At 30.0% G+C, this 20,506-nt stretch overlaps 2 protein-coding genes across 2 annotated transcripts in view; both read left to right on the top strand.

The window, feature by feature from the left end:
- The first annotated feature begins 1,690 nt into the window (after positions 1–1,690).
- Positions 1,691–20,506, top strand: part of LOC137401163 (complex I intermediate-associated protein 30, mitochondrial-like) — a 29,149-nt gene continuing 10,333 nt past the window's right edge. Inside the window, exons 1-6 of the mRNA XM_068087545.1 lie at positions 1,691–1,702; positions 3,140–3,318; positions 5,314–5,490; positions 9,510–9,674; positions 11,276–11,368; positions 11,454–11,546. Of these exons, the coding sequence (XP_067943646.1) occupies positions 3,193–3,318; positions 5,314–5,490; positions 9,510–9,674; positions 11,276–11,368; positions 11,454–11,546 (654 nt within the window). The 5' untranslated portion in view covers positions 1,691–1,702; positions 3,140–3,192. The remainder of the gene's footprint in view (positions 1,703–3,139; positions 3,319–5,313; positions 5,491–9,509; positions 9,675–11,275; positions 11,369–11,453; positions 11,547–20,506) is intronic.
- LOC137401162 (sodium/calcium exchanger 3-like) overlaps positions 3,530–20,506 on the top strand; it is a 69,075-nt gene continuing 52,098 nt past the window's right edge. Inside the window, exon 1 of the mRNA XM_068087544.1 lies at positions 3,530–3,535. The gene's annotated coding sequence lies outside the window, so the exon portion shown is untranslated. The remainder of the gene's footprint in view (positions 3,536–20,506) is intronic.

Raw genomic sequence — 20,506 nt, 5'->3', positions numbered from 1 at the left:
TTGTGTTTCAGTGAGGCCCATTATTATTGCTTGGATAAAGACTGTATCAAAGCCTGAGATAGGCTAATTTGTTGTTGAATTAGATAGTTAGCTTACTTCAAAAAGATGCTGTATGATTGCATAGAGATTTATAATTGTTGAGAGAAAGAAAGAGAGAGAGAGAGAGAAAGAGAGAGAGAGAGAGAAAGGGAAGAGGGAGGGAAAGGGAGAAAGAAGGAAGAAAAGAAGGAGAAAAAGAAGAAAAGAGGGATGAAAAAAGGGAGAGAGGAAGAAGGAGAACAAAAAGAGGTAGGGAGGGTAAAAAAGAGGAAGGGAGGGAAAGAAGGAGAGGGAAAAAAGAGAGAAAAGGAGAGGTAGAGGGAGAGAGAGAAAGAGGGAAGAAAAGAAAGAGGTAGATAGTGGGAGAGAGGAGAAGGAAAAAGGGAAAGAGAGAGAGGGAAAGAAGGAGCCGGGAGAGAGGGAGATAGAGAAGAAGAGGGAGAGAAAGAGAGAGAACATGCAGTCATGGCTGAAAATGGATACACATTCACAATATTGACGCGTAGATGAGGTTATTCAAATATCAAATTGAAGAGCTGGTATCAGCGCCCAACAAAAGGCAAAACAGACATACAATTTTTACGAGGGAACAAATTGTGTGCAAATGATTAACTAAGCATTGCAGATCATAACACAAATTCACTGGATTATATTAGACAGTTGATGATTGTGTACTAGTGCTTCTACCTAGCTGAGGGAGCCGCTTTGTTAGTTTGAAATTTATGATACATGCAATGGTTACAGGGAAGCCTCAGCCGGTAGTAAACTTTTACACAAAACTATGGAATCAAAAAATTATTATTTTTCATTTTGCAGAATTTATTTCATATTTTTTTCTTATCTGTAAAAATTATGTTGCGGTATATTGTTTGTCAGGTGAGAATACTTTTTGCAACTTTACATTACAAATATTTGTGAGAACATTGCAGTTGTTCTTGCACCGTGAACTGATTTTGCAATTATCGTATTAATCAATGGAACACGTGATTTTGTATTGGCAGTCATATATCATTATCCGTGACAGTTCTGTAGTGCCACTACTTCCATTCTTCACGGTTTTCCTAGAGAATTTGCTAAAACACGCCATCCCACACTATCCTTAGAGATAATCTTCACTTATGTTAATGCCTAACTTATCCAAGTCTGAGTGCAGATTTTTCCTCCATGTGAATTTAAGTGCTCTTCTGCTCATTTTGAGTGATCTATAGTAATTGACCATAGCAATATTGATGAGCGCTTCATCATCCATCCTACTAACATGTTCATAGAATCAATGATATACAACCCCAACATGGGGTTTATACCAGGTTTATATCACCGATAGAATCTTAACCTCCGCATCCGAATTACTTCACTCCATGGTTGTACTCTGGTTAATTTATACATCAGGTTTTTGCTATTTTTTTCTGCCTGTATGCATTTGCAACCTTCCCTAGTTGTTTTTGATAGAAACTGTCTACTGGCAGTCAGGCCTGGCCATAGCATACATCTCGAACCGTCCATTTGAAGATTTGAAAGGAGTTGTGTCCTTTCTCTAAAATTATGCATTGTCGATATCGTAATTCTAAACCAGAAATGTGAGGGCCATGAAACGGGAACTAGATACCCTAGATCCGAAGCGAGCCCAATTCGTTAGTTTAACTCTCCGGCATCGGGTAGCATCGTAAGCACTAGCAAGTCAACGTGATTTCAAGTTTTGCAAGTTGCATAATTGCAAGAGGCAAGTTATTGGTTTTAAACAATGTGCTCGGCTGTGACTTAATTTAGGACCAACAGAGATCGCTAGTTCGTAATAAATTTAGCGTTACTCGGCCTTTGTTTAGAATTTTTATAGAAAGTAATGAGGAGAGGAAAGTATGTAATGAATTTTTGCGCTTGCCTCTCGCTAATATAGCGGGTACTTGCAATCACTACTAAGTGGGTTCTGGTTACAAGTTGTCTTATACTGATTAAGTGTTAGCTCTCATGCACAACTATAATTGTTGCAAGCAAGATGACTGGGATACTGAGTATGGCTCTTTATTACGCAAGCTAAAGCTGCACAGAGATGAGTTGATGTTCAAATAATCCACAAATGTCCATATGTAGTTTCGTCGCTTGTAGACAGTATCTGGTGCTCTGTGCTCTTTGTTATTCTGTCTCACTAGCGTATCCTCCTTTGTGACTTATTCTTACCCATCCTCTTCTACACTGGCTTACATATCCTTATATGCAGTGTTCCATATGTGCGTATTACTATTAGGCCTACTATTTGCTAGTAAAGGATGTAAAAGTAAAATAATGGTAAAAGCATATTGGTTTTTAAATTGTTTATTATCTTTTCTCTCTATCCTTTCTCGGCCTATAAATGTAGCCAAATTACAATTTGTAGCTAAATGCTAGAAAATTTAGGAAAGCTACTGGGTTGTTAAATATTTTTTTGAATAATGAGGTACTTGATTAAGAAGTATATGTAAGTGTGTTGGGAATTAGCCAGTAACATTTACAGTTTCGATATTAAACCTAGCATAGCAAATTTCGTATAAAATATATATTTCATAGGAAGTGTACCTCAGGGCTCTAAGGCTAAGATTCCAGGCGTTGTTGCAGATTAGACAATCGCTTTCCTGGATCTTGAATGTCAGTTTGAAACCCAAGATATGCAATTTCATCTACCTTTAATCTAGTAGCAACAAACTCTACACTCGTCAGCTATAAAAAAAGACACCAATATATCATGTTAAAATTAGGTTTTTAGTTTATGATAATTTATAGTATGCTAATTATTGGGCTCTTTTATATGGGCACATAGCCTATCTAGTTCAATCACTTCGTGTGATAGACTATAATTAAACAGCTATCAGCTATATCTACATATTCCAGATATCAGCTATTGCTGCCAAGGTCCTTCTAAAGCTGGCCGAATGATCTGCAGAAACATTTTCAGCACAATTTGTAATGTGATTTATTACTCGAGACAGGTTAAACCACATTTTATGTAGTGTCACTCTATTTTGTTGTTTTCTGTTTTTTGTTTCTGACTTTCGTGTAGGGCCTCTAGCTGTCAGTGATTATGTAGATGTTAGCCTATTTCTATGATGGGTCTTGGGTTTTCTTGCAGATATTCAGGAACAGCCATCTACAATTTTCTTCTGAAACTTGGCTCATAGCCTAATGCGTAACTCTAGCCATGCAATCGGCCTGCTAAGGCGTATTGCATGTCACCAGTGCATTGTCCTTCAGACCTGTCGGAAGATAACAGTTTTTGAAGATGATATTAAAGGACCCTGGAAACATAAGGTCTGTCCTAATAGTGGATATTGCTATTAATCTGTCAGACTCTGATTTCCTTAGTCGTATTCTGATGGAATAGTTGATGGTTTATAGGTTTAACAGGAATTATCTCTTGTATTCTATCTCTGTTGAGCTTTATATGGTAGCACACAGAATGTAGATCTTGATCTGTATTGTGTAGTGTGGATAGTTGAAACATGTCTAAACGTGGCTTCGTGTAGAAGTTTAAAACTACTAGAATAGGACAGTAGACGCTCCTATAACGTAAACCTTTTATTACATATATTTCACATAGTGTAAAGAACTTATGTATAGTTTTAGCTTAGCATCATTATTCAGAAATACCCAAAGGAGGTCGGTTGGTGCAGGCGTTAGAGTGTCGGTCTACCAAGCTGAATGTAACGAAATGAAGTCTTGTTGAATACAATGTTTCATCATAAACTCTAACCCTGGCTTTGAAAAAATAGACCGACAAACACTACTCTTATTATAGTAAATATATATTTTTATGTTACTTTGTTTTAGACATCTGCAGTTTTTATTCTTTACATCATAGATTTTTTGCACAGAAAGAAATGAAAATGTCGATTTAAATTGACATTGAAGGTGTGCGCTCCTCTTAACTGATTGTAAAATTACGGTAATCGTAGACCCTAAACCAAGTGAATGTCTTAAAAAAAAGTAATAATACCATAGTTGCGGTACAGCCAATAAATTAAAAAGTCTAGTTTTTTTCCCTTTTTGAAAGGCCAAAGGAGTGAGTTTAGTAAGATCTTGGAACAGATTAACGAATTTACATGTATTTTACTGTTCGTATAACATAAAATCCACATAGCATAAACGTTCTCGTCATGGATTATTTACGTTGCAGGAGCGTCTACTGTAGGAACTTGTAAGTTGTGACCAAACACGTATACTTACTCTACAGGTGTATATACTTACTCTACAGGTATATATACTTACTCTTCAGGTATATACACTGACTCTACAGGTATATATACTGACTTTACAGGTATATATATACTGACTCTACAGGTATATATACTTACTCTACAGGTATATTTTATATACTTACTCTACAGGTATATATACTTACTCTACAGGTATATATACTTACTCTACAGGTATATATACTGACTCTACATGTATATATACTTACTCTACAGGTATATATATACTGACTCTACAGGTATATATACTTACTCTACAGGTATATTTTATATACTTACTCTACAGGTATATATACTTACTCTACAGGTATATATACTTACTCTACAGGTATATATATACTGACTCTACAGGTATATATACTTACTCTACAGGTATATTTTATATACTTACTCTACAGGTATATATACTTACTCTACAGGTATATATACTTACTCTACAGGTATATATACTGACTCTACATGTATATATACTTACTCTACAGGTATATATACTTACTCTACAGGTATATATACTTACGCTACAGGTATATATACTTACTCTACAGGTATATATACTGACTCTACAGGTATATATACTTACTCTACAGGTATATATATACTGACTCTACAGGTATATATACTTACTCTACAGGTATATATACTGACTTTACAGGTATATATACTTACTCTACAGGTATATATACTTACCCTACAGGTATATATACTTACTCTACAGGTATATATACTGACTCTACAGGTATATATACTTACTCTACAGGTATATATACTGACTCTACATGTATATATACTTACTCTACAGGTATATATACTTACTCTACAGGTATATATACTTACTCTACAGGTATATATACTTACTCTACAGGTATAGATACTTACTCTACAGGTGTATATATATTTACTCTACATGTATATATACTTACTCTACAAGTATATATACTGACTTTACAGGTATATATACTTACTCTAGAGGTATATATACTTACTCTATATTCATAAACGCAATGTGCCATCTCAGTCATGCCTATGAATGATACCAATGACTGGATTTTAGTTTAAAAAGCCAAATCTTTGGGCGAGATCCAAGAGAGCTGCTAAGGCTTTACCGGGTGAGTTGGTGAAGTTCAGAGAGGAAGTGAAAGAACATTTCCAACCCCAGCATTGGGAAATGGAAAATGGGGACTACAAATATCAATGGAGGCTCAACACTCAACAGGCTATAGATGAATGGGTACCTGCTTCCACTCCAACCAATCTTACTCTTGATACACCATAGCCATCTCCTATTCACTTGCTATGTTATTCCTCGCTGCTTCTCTCTATTTCATTAATGTTTTCTCTTTTTACTACAAATCTGTCTCTATTCAATTCTCTCCTCGCGTTGAGTTATTTTATATTCTCTCTGCAGGTATATTTCTTTTCTATTGTTTCCATTTTAAATCTCAAATGCTTGTAATTCTTTGCTCGGTTATCTCAACCTTTTGGCTGTATCTGCTATTATCTGTCAATTCTGTGTTTTATATATTGTTTCTATTCCTTCACGCCTGCTAGTGCTTATATTATTTATAGCGCTTATATTATTTATAGCGTTTATATTATTTATAGTGTTTATATTATTTATAGCGTTTATATTATTTAAAGCGTTTGTATTATTTATAGCCTTTATATTATTTATAGCGCTTATATTATTTATAGCGTTTATATTATTTATAGCGTTTATATTATTTATAGCCTTTATATTATTTATAGCGCTTATATTATTTATAGTGTTTGTATTATTTATAGCGTTTATATTATTTATAGCGATATTATTTATAGCGCTTATATTATTTATAGTGTTTGTATTATTTATAGCGTTTATATTATTTATAGCGTTTATATTATTTATAGCGTTTATATTATTTATCAGCTTTTTTTCTCCAATAGCCTGCTTCCCTTTTCTCATTCTCAAGTTATTCATCTCTTCTCTATTATTCAACTCCAAGTGTTTTCACATGAATTCATATTCTCACTGCTCCCTTGTTCTATCTCCTTCAATACTCAATATTTATGTTTGTTTAAATAGCTACTAGTACTTAGTGGTAGTCTTTAAGTGCTACGAGAGTTTAATGTTAGATGATATAACATTTCTGGCTGAGGAATTCAGCACATTTTAAAGATAAGCTTATGCAAAACTTTAGTAGAATTTTGTACAAGTTCATTTTTATAGATTTTATCAGAAAATATCAGTATTTTGCTATCACCTGCGGTTGTTTTTGCTGTTCGAGGTAGTCAGACTGCTAGATGTTTCAAGGTTAAAATCGACAAAACTTGAGTTTGGTTAAAACACTCAGATCAAGAAAAAGTGCGATTATGACATCTATAGTTTCAAAGAGACCAACAGAATAGAGATCCGTAACAGTGCAACTTGAATGCAATAGCCAATATCAACTATGGCAAATGGTGCCATCATTTCAAATATGTTTTTCTTCTGAGCGTTTTAACAGCGATCAAGTTTTGTCGGTTTTAACCTTGAAACATCTAGCAGTCCGACTACCTCGAACATCAAAAACAATTACAAACGATAAAACAATACCAATACTTTCTGATAAATTTGCAAGTTCTTCTTCAAAAGAGGCCTGGCTGAAGATTTTTGCAGCTTTGTAGCAAAAGCTAATACTAGATTTGGATTTGCATTCCCTTGTCATGGTTTTAGTGCCGCTACATTCAAATGCTACTTCCCTCTTTTGTTGCTGCTAATGCAATAGTTTATACATACCTACATGGTGCAGACTGCTTCCTGTTGGCTCACAATTTCAATTTGAAGAATTGTGTCAGTCTTTAAAAACGGCAGCAAATATTGGATGACTTTTTATTGGCTCTTGTGTGTGATCATTTAGGAACGGTTTTCATGGTACAATCTGTCTAACTTAGACCAAGTTCTTTATCTCATTATCTATAATTCAATTATTTAAGTTTACAGTAGTAGACTCATAGGCTAGTAAACAGGCATTTCTTTTACCACAGCGGATTTCTATGCTCGGGCCCAACCACTTTGTCATAATATGGGCAGCTCTTCCTTTAAAATGGCTGCTTTGAATTGAATGCCTAATGAACTCCAACTCACTTACCGGCCAATGCTGACAAAAGCAAATCAGCTCTTGTAGAAAAAATGAAATAAAAATAATAACATATTAATTCAATAGTATTTACAAAAAAATTCTTATGCAAAGGTGTTTTAGATGTAAGAGTGGCAAGTTGTTTTATCTGGTGTGCTTAGCGTATTTTGGCTGTGGGTGTAGCTCTGAATTGGGTTGTTGGGTATACGGGAAAGTCTGGTAAAGTACTTATTTGTAAGTTTACATGTAATTGAGCACAAATTTTTATTTTGAGCCTTTTAATCGTGATCAAGTTTTGCTGATTCTAATCTTGAAACATCCTGGTAGTCAAATCACCTAAAAGAAAAACCTAAATTTCGAAGAATAGGAAAAATATCTTACTTTCTGATCAAGAATTTTAAAAGTTGTCGCAGTTCATACACAACAAGTAAAAGTTGTCGCTGGTCATCCATAGCTGGTTTGGGATGGACATGTTTTATCATGAATCTTCCTATAGATATAGCTTAGTTGCTGTTTAGAATAGTTAATATTCATGTTCTTCTAATAAATTTAGAATAGCTGTTTAGAATAGTTAATATTCATGTTCTTCTAATAAATTTATTAAAACTCCAACCTCTGTCAAGCAATTGTAGAGGCTACTAACAACTATTATCATGTTATTGAAGTTCATTTGTTGTTAGCCACATTTTCATACCTCAAAAATGGGGTGTTGTCACTCTAACAGCAACCTACACTATGTTTACTATAATAAATGCTTTGTCCATCTGTCTGAAGCCAAGCTAAGAGCGTTAGGAAAAATATTGCACCTTCCAAGCGGGTTCATTAAAACGCATGATGAATTGCATGAAGGCTAAAATAATACCAGATCGTCATAAAATTGCTCCCAATGGCTTACCAGATGCATTTTAAGTAATATCTAAACAAACCAGTGATTTTCTTTCCAAGTTTAAATTTCTTTCACGTTAATACAGGTCGAAGTTTTTTCCAAGCATGTGTGAATATGACTCCTGACAATTTATAATAGATTTTAAAGTGTTATTAACTAGTTTTAATACATTTTGGACCAATTTTGACCCGCATGCATTTTTCTAGTTTGTTGAGATTTTTGTCAAACTAGAGTAAATGCCAGGTGTTCATATTCCCAGCCAAGCCTGCTACTAGCTGCGCCACTCGAGCACCTTGCAGCGTTGAGGAATACTTGTGCACATAGTTATTACACATGACGACCTCTCATGGCACTCGGGATTGCCTGGGTACTAGTTTAATATAACATGCTCAGAACCTGATCAGGCTAATATTGTTTTCTCACAAGGATGTTTGCATCTAGTATATTATATCGATAGTTGTGCACATTTATGTCTTGCATTTCATGAGACAAAGAAAGTTAATCTGTTGTGTTTGAAGCAGTAAGCTTTGATTCATTGCTATGCTAATGAAGGAAGTGTATTAATAACTGGTCACCTATGCTGCCCTCAGCAAGCAAAACGCCCTATCTGACAAGTCAGGAAATCAAAAGGTCTTAAGTGAAATAACTCCCTTAGATTCGAGTTTTCACAGAAGTTTTTCCGATAAAGATTGCGATATCTAACCATAATAAATCAGAAAAAAATAATTGAAATACTGTCAATACTAAGGCCAGGCTTCATATAAATGCGTTTGTGCTTGTACCTAATAATTTACAACAATCAAAACAGAAAAAATCAAATTTTTTTGATTTCAATCAGATTTTTTTGATTTAAATCAGATTTTTTTGAAAACATCAATTACCAGCTTTTTTTCATAAACACTAACATAATATTATTTTATTTTGTTGAAGTGTGTCACATGAAAACATTAGCATCATAACAAAACAACTTTACATCACTTTAATTTATTAAAAGTTGTTTTTATTTTAATTTTGACCAAATTGCGCAGTATTCGCAGTAGACCCTCTATAAGTCCCATTTTTTGACATGGAAAAAATAAAAAAATCATCGAATATGATTTTTTTAGGATGATATAAATTATTTGATTTTAATCGACCAACCCTGGTTAGCTTCATCTTTCTTATACTTATTGTATTTACTTATTACTATCTACTTTACTTTATTTACTATTATTACTATTTTTATTTTAGTTTCAATTGTGCCATAACTTACATAACTCTTGGTAGATTGTTTCTACGGATCAAGACATGGACCAAGGCTATAGCACAGGCAAGACAACCCTGAGCAATCAGCAATGTATGCTGTTTCACGGTTTTCTCAACACCAAAGTGCCTGATGATGGCAAAACTCGCTATGCTGGCTATGTCAACGTAAAGTCCCCCTTGCGAGAGGTACGGATAGATTTGGGGCCTGAGGCTTGCTCTCTCTTTGTTAGTTGTGTAGAAGACGTAAATAATACTGTGACACACTTTTATTGTCTGATAAAGTCGATTTTAAGATCTTGATTCAATTTTATTCGTCGCCAACACAAGCTAGTAACAACGAAGATTGGTATTCGAATGACGATGGCAACAGGGCCTCACACAAACAGCTATTTATTTGTAGATGAATATGTTCTCTCACTAATAATGTGTAAGATTGTAGACCTACAAAAATAATTATATCTATGTTACTCACTCCAAAATGTTATAAATATAATCGCAAGCTGAATGATAGCTATCGCTATCTCCGTTCGTACGCCTTCTTAATCGACGAATGAGAAATAACTTATCCATATTTGATTTATTTAAATGAGTCTTCATTGGACAGACTACAATCTCTGTTGTAATTCTTTCTAACTGAAATCAGCTTCACTTGAGATTCGTCCTTGATGAAAGGTGAATTTTAAGTCAATCATAGACTGTGATCAAGTGCAGTACGGATGTCAAAGCCTCTTAGTTTTGCGCTATCAGTTATTTTAAATATTCCAACTTTAACTCAAACACGAAATTCTGTACATGCAATTAATAAGCCGACTAAAATGTTGGCCAATACGGGGCTCAAACCCATAACATTGAGTTTATTAGACTCACACTCTAACCAACTGAGCTAATCAGCAACCTTCTGAAGCCTCTGTGTAATGAAAGATAATCTTTATTTGTAGTGCTTTTTGACAGAAAAGCTAATAAATGGTAATAATATATATATAGTTGATGTAATAGTATATGATGATACTGATAGTATTATAGATGGACATTGGAACAGCGAAATGCTATATTGTGGTGATGCAATGTCGTGTTGTGGTGATGCAATGTTCTATTGTGGTGGTGCTATGTTATATTGTAGAGGTGCAATGTTATATTGTGGTGATGCAATGATATATTGTGGTGATGCTATCTTATATTGTGGAGGTGCAATGTTCTATTATGGTGGTGCAATGTTATATTGCGGTGGTGTTATATTATATTATGGTGATGTTATGTTATATTGCGGTGGTGCTATGTTATATTGTGGTGATGCTATGTTATATTGTGGAGGTGCAATGTTATATTGTGGTGGTGCTGTATTGTGGTGATGCAATGTTATATTTTGGTGGTACAATGCTGTATTGTGGTGATGCAATGCTATATTGTGGTAGTGCAATGCTGTATTGTGGTGATGCAATGTTGTATTGTGGTAGTGCAACGCTGTATTGTGGTAGTGCAATGTTATATTGTGGTAGTGCAATGTTATATTTTGGTGATGTAATGTTATATTGTGGTAGTGCAATGTTATATTTTGGTGGTGCAATGCTATATTGTGGTGATGCAATGTTTTATTGTGGTGATGCAATGTTTTATTGTGGTGATGCAATGTTGTATTGTGGTGATGCAACGCTATATTGTGGTGATGCAATGTTGTATTGTGGTGATGCAACGCTATATTGTGGTGATGCTATGTTATATTGTTCCAGTAGCACCGAGGTAAAATATGGGCATACATTATGAGATGTACAATATCATTATAATTTCAGAAGTCATTTGCGAGATTGGAGTCATATGATTGGACCAACTTTACCCACCTTATCATCAGGTGTAGAGGAGACGGCAGGTCATATGACCTCAATGTAAGTACCATTTTATATCACTCCTTCTCTCAGCCCTTTATTGCTGGCTCATACCCAATCAATGCATAGTTGTTTCTATTTATAGCTGAATATGAATAACTTCTATGATATACAGTGGCACGATGTCTACAGCTTCACCCTTTATACACGAGGTGGTCCTTATTGGCAAATAGCCAAGGTAAGCTCGCGCCATCGTTATTTTCTCTTAGATATCTTCCCACACTTGCACAAATATTACCGTATTTATTTAAGTATAACGAACAAAGTTTTGTATTGATTTTCAATAAAAAATGAAGTCTCCGTTATACATGAGTAAATAAAAGTACAGTGGAATCTCGGTTCTCGAACGCTTCGGTTCTCTACCAACTCGGTTTTCGACCAAAAAATTTGAGATTTGTTCGTCTCGGATCTCAGCCATAAATTTGGTTCTCGAACAAACCGGAACATATGCATTAGAATTAAACGTTTGGACAGCTCAAGAAACAGCATGTTTAAACGTTTAACGACGTTGTTGTGAGCCACTTGCGAATGGTTCTCACAAAAGTGAGAACCTTTCGCGTCATAAATTCTTTACAAATAGGAGCCATCTGGGAGAACGTCGCCTCTACCAAAGAGATCTTCTAGGGACACAATTCCTCCAGTCGAGTTACCCTAAATTGTTTTGGAGGAAGATTCTTCTTCAAAGATGTCAAGTAAATGTGCCATTGCTGTTTCTATTTTCTTTTTCACACGATTTTTGATGTAACTGATCTGTTGCATTTTTTGCTGTTTCATTATCAGTTTCTGCGATTTTTGGTATTGTATCGTAACCTTTAATGTTTTTGATGTTTAAGAGCAAAGCATACGAAGTGTTTACTTTTTGTTTTCTTTTTTCATCATCATAAATAAAAAATCTTTTATTAAAGTTAAACACGATCTGTATCTACCCGTTTTTATTTATAGTATGCAGTATACAGTACATTTTATGGTGTAAAATGTTAAAAGTACTTTACCGAAGTTGTTAAATTGACTCGGAACGGATTAAAACTTACATATGTTAATTGTAATGGGAAAACCTGTTTCGGATCTCGAACAACTCGGTTTTCGACCAACCTTCATGAACGGATTGTGGTCGAGAACCGAGGTTCCACTGTAGTCGCATAGTACGTTGTTGCTTGATAAATCCTTGTAGCAGCAAGCAATGCTGTCATTATCAAAAGAAGATGTACACGAAAGATCTGACAGCATGTGGTGTAACACATTTGCTTTTTGATCATCATGTTTTAAAAACCTCCCGAATGTAAAATATAATAGCATGAATAATATTCTTTGTGATTTTGATAAAGTAATTCCTAGTGGTTATTTTATCAAAGGCAGCTCTAAAAGGTTCAGGCAGAACTAACCAATCACTAAGATGCTTGTAAACGAAGTGAGTTCTCTCAAATACCGCTGACTTAATGCTGTATAATAATATACTTTTTGTCATAACACAACGAAGAGTTCAGTGAACTTCATCATCTGGTTTATCTGCTCAGCATTTTTTAAACATCTTTATGATCGTCATTCTTTACCTATTTCTCTTTCAGTCATATAGACAACCACTCGATGATCCCCTGTTTTCTCGTCAGAAACAGAATTTTTGCTCCCTGTGGATATCCCTCCCATCCATAGTGTATGCGTAAAATAATATCTGTCGATGAATGGAGAGGCGCAATAAGGAACTGTTTCCCCTTACATATAAATCTATAAAATTGAATTTATCTCCTACCCGCGACTTTTAAAGAAATGCGATGCAAATAGTAATAGCTCTTTTGATTAAACGATAATCCTTGAATGAGACCAATAAAAACATTTGCAACACTCTTAGAATGTGCTTGTTGCATGGCAAGAGTTCGTTTCTTTTAGCATTCAAACATAATCTAGTTATAAAGATCTCAGGCTATGAGTTTTAATGATGCAATGAGTAGCAGATGATCAACCACTGCCAACAAGTGCTACATTATACTGTTATTGCAAATCATCGGGTGCTATAGTATTCCCAATTTTTTTACAATTAAGAGGTGTGAAATCGGAACATTTGTTTACTCAGGCTTGGGAAATAGTGGTACGCGCACTTATATTAGGTTTTTATCTCGACTTCTGCTGCCAAATGATGTGACTTAGAACTCTGGTTATGGCTGCGCTAGCTCTTGCAAAAATAAGCTACAAGAGCTAGCGCATAATGTCAAAGGGGTTAGTTTTTGTCATATCAAGGTCATCTCTGAAGTTGTCAGATTGCATCTCACACCATATGTTGTGCCTTTGACCAATCAATAGTAAGCAATAAAATGCACCTTGATAAGCCTCTTCTTCTTGAAGTAAGATAGTCCCTTACTACTTCGCAGCTTCAGTACTTTCTGGGGTAAAAATATTCATTGAAACATTTAAAAAGTGAAAAGAAATAAAACAAACTAAAATCCATAAATCTCTCTCATACTCTGGCCCAGTGAGATCCCTCCCCCAACATCGTTGTGATAACATTCACCATGGCTTGATGTTTTTCATGTTACTGAGAAACATCGAACTGTGGTGACTGCTATCACAATGTTATGTTGCTATGTACACAATGTTATGTTGCTATGTACACAATGTTATGTCGCTATGCACACAGTGTTATGTTGCTATGCAGACAATGTTATGTTGCTATGTACACAATGTTATGTTGCTATGTACACAGTGTTATGTTGCTATGTACACAATGTTATGTCGCTATGCACACAGTGTTATGTTGCTATGTACACAATGTTATGTTGCTAGGTAATGCTGCTGTTTTGTTGCACCCTTTATTATGCCTTTTAAAAACCCTTGACCCCCAATATTGTTTATGGATCCTAAGAAAAAGGGAAAATGTTTACTGTTAACAAAAAAGTGACTTAATTATTTATGAGTTTATTAGTTTTCATTGAGTATGTCAGCAGGTTTTCACTTTTCGCGATGGTGCCGGTCCCGATGAACTGCGAATGATGAGACATTTATTAACAACATCATTAGCATTATTATTATTTATTAACAACATGGGTGTTTAACAGCATTATTATTATTTATTAACAATATGAGTGTTTAACAGCATTATTATTATTTATTAACAATATGAGTGTTTAACAGCATTATTATTATTTATTAACAATATGAATGTTTAACAGCATTATTACTATTTATTAACAATATGAGTGTTTAACATCATTATTATTATTTATTAACAATATGAGTGTTTAACAGCATTATTATTATTTATTAACAATATGAGTGTTTAACATCATTATTATTTATTAACAATATGAGTGTTTAACATCATTATTATTTATTAACAATATGAGTGTTTAACAGCATTATTATTATTTATTAACAATAAGAGTGTTTAACATCATTATTATTATTTATTAACAATATGAGTGTTTAACAGCATTATTATTATTTATTAACAATATGAGTGTTTAACAGCATTATTATTATTTATTAACAATATGAATGTTTAACAGCATTATTACTATTTATTAACAATATGAGTGTTTAACATCATTATTATTATTTATTAACAATATGAGTGTTTAACAGCATTATTATTATTTATTAACAATATGAGTGTTTAACATCATTATTATTTATTAACAATATGAGTGTTTAACAGCATTATTATTATTTATTAACAATATGAGTGTTTAACAGCATTATTATTTATTAACAATATGAGTGTTTAACAGCAATATTATTATTTATTAACAATATGAGTGTTTAACATCATTATTATTATTTATTAACAACATGAGTGTTTAACAGCATTATTATTATTTATTAACAATATGAATGTTTAACATCATTATTATTATTTATTAACAACATGAGTGTTTAACAGCATTATTATTATTTATTAACAATATGAGTGTTTAACAGCATTATTATTATTTATTAACAATATGAGTGTTTAACAGCATTATTATTATTTATTAACAATATGAATGTTTAACAGCATTATTATTATTATTTATTAACAATATGAGTGTTTAACAGCATTATTATTATTTATTAACAACATGAGTGTTTAACATCAATATTATTATTTATTAACAATATGAATGTTTAACAGCATTATTATTATTATTTATTAACAATATGAGTGTTTAACATCATTATTATTATTTATTAACAACATGAGTGTGTAACAGCATTATTACTATTTATTAACAATACGAGTGTTTAACAGCATTATTATTATTTATTAACAATATGAGTGTTTAACATCATTATTATTATTTATTAACAACATGAGTGTGTAACAGCATTATTACTATTTATTAACAATACGAGTGTTTAACATCATTATTATTATTTATTAACAATATGAGTGTTTAACATCATTATTATTATTTATTAACAACATGAGTGTGTAACAGCATTATTACTATTTATTAACAATACGAGTGTTTAACAGCATTATTATTATTTATTAACAACATGAGTGTTTAACAGCATTATTATTATTTATTAACAACATGAGTGTTTAACAGCATTATTATTATTTATTAACAATATGAGTGTGTAACAGCATTATTATTATTTATTAACAATATGAGTGTTTAACAGCATTATTATTATTTATTAACAATATGAATGTTTAACAGCATTATTATTATTATTTATTAACAATATGAGTGTTTAACAGCATTATTATTATTTATTAACAATATGAGTGTGTAACATCATTATTATTATTTATTAACAATATGAGTGTTTAACAGCATTATTATTATTTATTAACAATATGAGTGTTTAACATCATTATTATTTATTAACAATATGAGTGTTTAACAGCAATATTATTATTTATTAACAACATGAGTGTTTAACAGCATTATTATTATTTATTAACAACATGAGTGTTTAACAGCATTATTATTATTTATTAACAATATGAGTGTTTAACATCATTATTATTATTTATTAACAATATGAGTGTTTAACATCATTATTATTATTTATTAACAACATGAGTGTTTAACAGCATTATTATTATTTATTAACAACATGAGTGTTTAACAGCATTATTATTATTTATTAACAACATGAGTGTTTAACAGCATTATTACTATTTATTAACAATATGAGTGTTTAACAGCATTATTATTATTTATTAACAACATGAGTGTTTAACAGCATTATTACTATTTATTAACAACATGAGTGTTTAACAGCATTATTATTATTTATTAACAACATGAGTGTTTAACATCATTATTATTATTTATTAACAATATGAATGTTTAACAGCATCATTATTATTATTTATTAACAACATGAGTGTTTAACAGCATTATTATTATTTATTAACAACATGAGTGTTTAACATCATTATTATTATTTATTAACAATATGAATGTTTAACAGCATCATTATTATTATTTATTAACAATATGAGTGTTTAACATCATTATTATTATTTATTAACAATACGAGTGTTTAACAGCATTATTATTATTTATTAACAACATGAGTGTTTAACAGCATTATTATTATTTATTAACAACATGAGTGTTTAACATCATTATTATTATTTATTAACAATATAAGTGTTTAACAGAATTATTATTATTTATTAACAATATGAGTGTTTAACAGCATTATTATTATTTATTAACAATATGAATGTTTAACAGCATTATTATTATTATTTATTAACAATATGAGTGTTTAACAGCATTATTATTATTTATTAACAATATGAATGTGTAACAGCATTATTATTATTTATTAACAACATGAGTGTTTAACAGCATTATTATTATTTATTAACAATATGAGTGTTTAACATCATTATTATTATTTATTAACAACATGAGTGTTTAACAGCATTATTATTATTTATTAACAACATGAGTGTTTAACATCATTATTATTATTTATTAACAATATGAATGTTTAACAGCATCATTATTATTATTTATTAACAACATGAGTGTTTAACATCATTATTATTATTTATTAACAACATGAGTGTTTAACAGCATTATTATTATTTATTAACAACATGAGTGTTTAACATCATTATTATTATTTATTAACAACATGAGTGTTTAACAGCATTATTATTATTTATTAACAACATGAGTGTTTAACAGCATTATTATTATTTATTAACAACATGAGTGTTTAACAGCATTATTATTATTTATTAACAACATGAGTGTTTAACATCATTATTATTATTTATTAACAATATGAATGTTTAACAGCATCATTATTATTATTTATTAACAATATGAGTGTGTAACAGCATTATTATTATTTATTAACAACATGAGTGTGTAACAGAATTATTATTATTTATTAACAACATGAGTGTTTAACAGCATTATTATTATTTATTAACAACATGAGTGTTTAACATCATTATTATTATTTATTAACAATATGAATGTTTAACAGCATTATTATTATTATTTATTAACAATATGAGTGTTTAACAGAATTATTATTATTTATTAACAACATGAGTGTTTAACAGCATTATTATTATTTATTAACAACATGAGTGTTTAACATCATTATTATTATTTATTAACAATATGAATGTTTAACAGCATTATTATTATTATTTATTAACAATATGAGTGTTTAACATCATTATTATTATTTATTAACAACATGAGTGTGTAACAGCATTATTACTATTTATTAACAATACGAGTGTTTAACAGAATTATTATTATTTATTAACAATATGAGTGTTTAACAGCATTATTATTATTTATTAACAATATGAGTGTTTAACAGCATTATTACTATTTATTAACAATAAGAGTGTTTAACAGCATTATTATTATTTATTAACAATATGAGTGTTTAACAGCATTATTATTATTTATTAACAACATGAGTGTTTAACAGCATTATTATTATTTATTAACAATATGAGTGTTTAACAGCATTATTACTATTTATTAACAATAAGAGTGTTTAACAGCATTATTATTATTTATTAACAACATGAGTGTTTAACAGCATTATTACTATTTATTAACAATATGAGTGTTTAACATCATTATTATTTATTAACAATATGAGTGTTTAACATCATTATTATTATTTATTAACAATATGAGTGTTTAACAGCATTATTATTATTTATTAACAACATGAGTGTTTAACAGCATTATTATTATTTATTAACAACATGAGTGTTTAACAGCATTATTACTATTTATTAACAATATGAGTGTTTAACATCATTATTATTATTTATTAACAACATGAGTGTTTAACATCATTATTATTATTTATTAACAACATGAGTGTGTAACAGCATTATTACTATTTATTAACAATATGAGTGTTTAACAGCATTATTATTATTTATTAACAATATGAGTGTTTAACATCATTATTATTATTTATTAACAATATGAGTGTTTAACATCATTATTATTATTTATTAACAATATGAGTGTTTAACAGCATTATTATTATTTATTAACAATATGAGTGTTTAACATCATTATTATTATTTATTAACAATATGATTGTTTAACAGCATTATTATTATTTATTAACAATATGAGTGTTTAACAGCATTATTATTATTTATTAACAACATGAGTGTTTAACAGCATTATTATTATTTATTAACAACATGAGTGTTTAACATCATTATTATTATTTATTAACAACATGAATGTTTAACATCATTATTATTATTTATTAACAATATGAGTGTTTAACAGCATTATTATTATTTATTAACAACATGAGTGTTTAACATCATTATTATTATTTATTAACAATATGATTGTTTAACAGCATTATTATTATTTATTAACAATATGAGTGTTTAACAGCATTATTATTATTTATTAACAACATGAGTGTTTAACAGCATTATTATTATTTATTAACAACATGAGTGTTTAACAGCATTATTATTATTTATTAACAATATGATTGTTTAACAGCATTATTATTATTTATTAACAATATGAGTGTTTAACAGCATTATTATTATTTATTAACAACATGAGTGTTTAACAGCATTATTATTATTTATTAACAATATGATTGTTTAACAGCATTATTATTATTTATTAACAATATGAGTGTTTAACAGCATTATTATTATTTATTAACAACATGAGTGTTTAACAGCATTATTATTATTTATTAACAACATGAGTGTTTAACAGCATTATTACTATTTATTAACAATATGAGTGTTTAACAGAATTATTATTATTTATTAACAACATGAGTGTGTAACAGCATTATTACTATTTATTAACAATATGATTGTTTAACAGCATTATTATTATTTATTAACAATATGAGTGTTTAACAGCATTATTATTATTTATTAACAACATGAGTGTTTAACAGCATTATTACTATTTATTAACAACATGAGTGTTTAACAGCATTATTATTATTTATTAACAATATGAGTGTTTAACAGAATTATTATTATTTATTAACAACATGAGTGTTTAACAGCATTATTATTATTTATTAACAACATGAGTGTTTAACAGCATTATTACTATTTATTAACAACATGAGTGTTTAACAGCATTATTATTATTTATTAACAATATGAGTGTTTAACAGCATTATTATTATTTATTAACAATATGAGTGTTTAACAGCATTATTATTATTTATTAACAATATGAGTGTTTAACATCATTATTATTATTTATTAACAATATGAGTGTTTAACATCATTATTATTATTTATTAACAATATGAGTGTTTAACAGCATTATTATTATTTATTAACAACATGAGTGTTTAACAGCATTATTATTATTTATTAACAACATGAGTGTTTAACAGCATTATTACTATTTATTAACAACATGAGTGTTTAACAGAATTATTATTATTTATTAACAATATGATTGTTTAACAGCATTATTATTATTTATTAACAATATGAGTGTTTAACAGCATTATTACTATTTATTAACAATATGAGTGTTTAACAGAATTATTATTATTTATTAACAACATGAGTGTTTAACAGCATTATTACTATTTATTAACAACATGAGTGTTTAACAGCATTATTATTATTTATTAACAATATGAGTGTTTAACAGAATTATTATTATTTATTAACAACATGAGTGTTTAACA

This window comes from Watersipora subatra, chromosome 7 (genome assembly GCF_963576615.1).
Source record: "Watersipora subatra chromosome 7, tzWatSuba1.1, whole genome shotgun sequence".
In the NCBI taxonomy this organism is placed as follows: Eukaryota; Metazoa; Bryozoa; class Gymnolaemata; order Cheilostomatida; family Watersiporidae; genus Watersipora; species Watersipora subatra.
The sequence above is the reverse complement of the archived record's forward strand: the minus strand, read 5'-3'. Positions and strand labels throughout refer to the sequence as shown.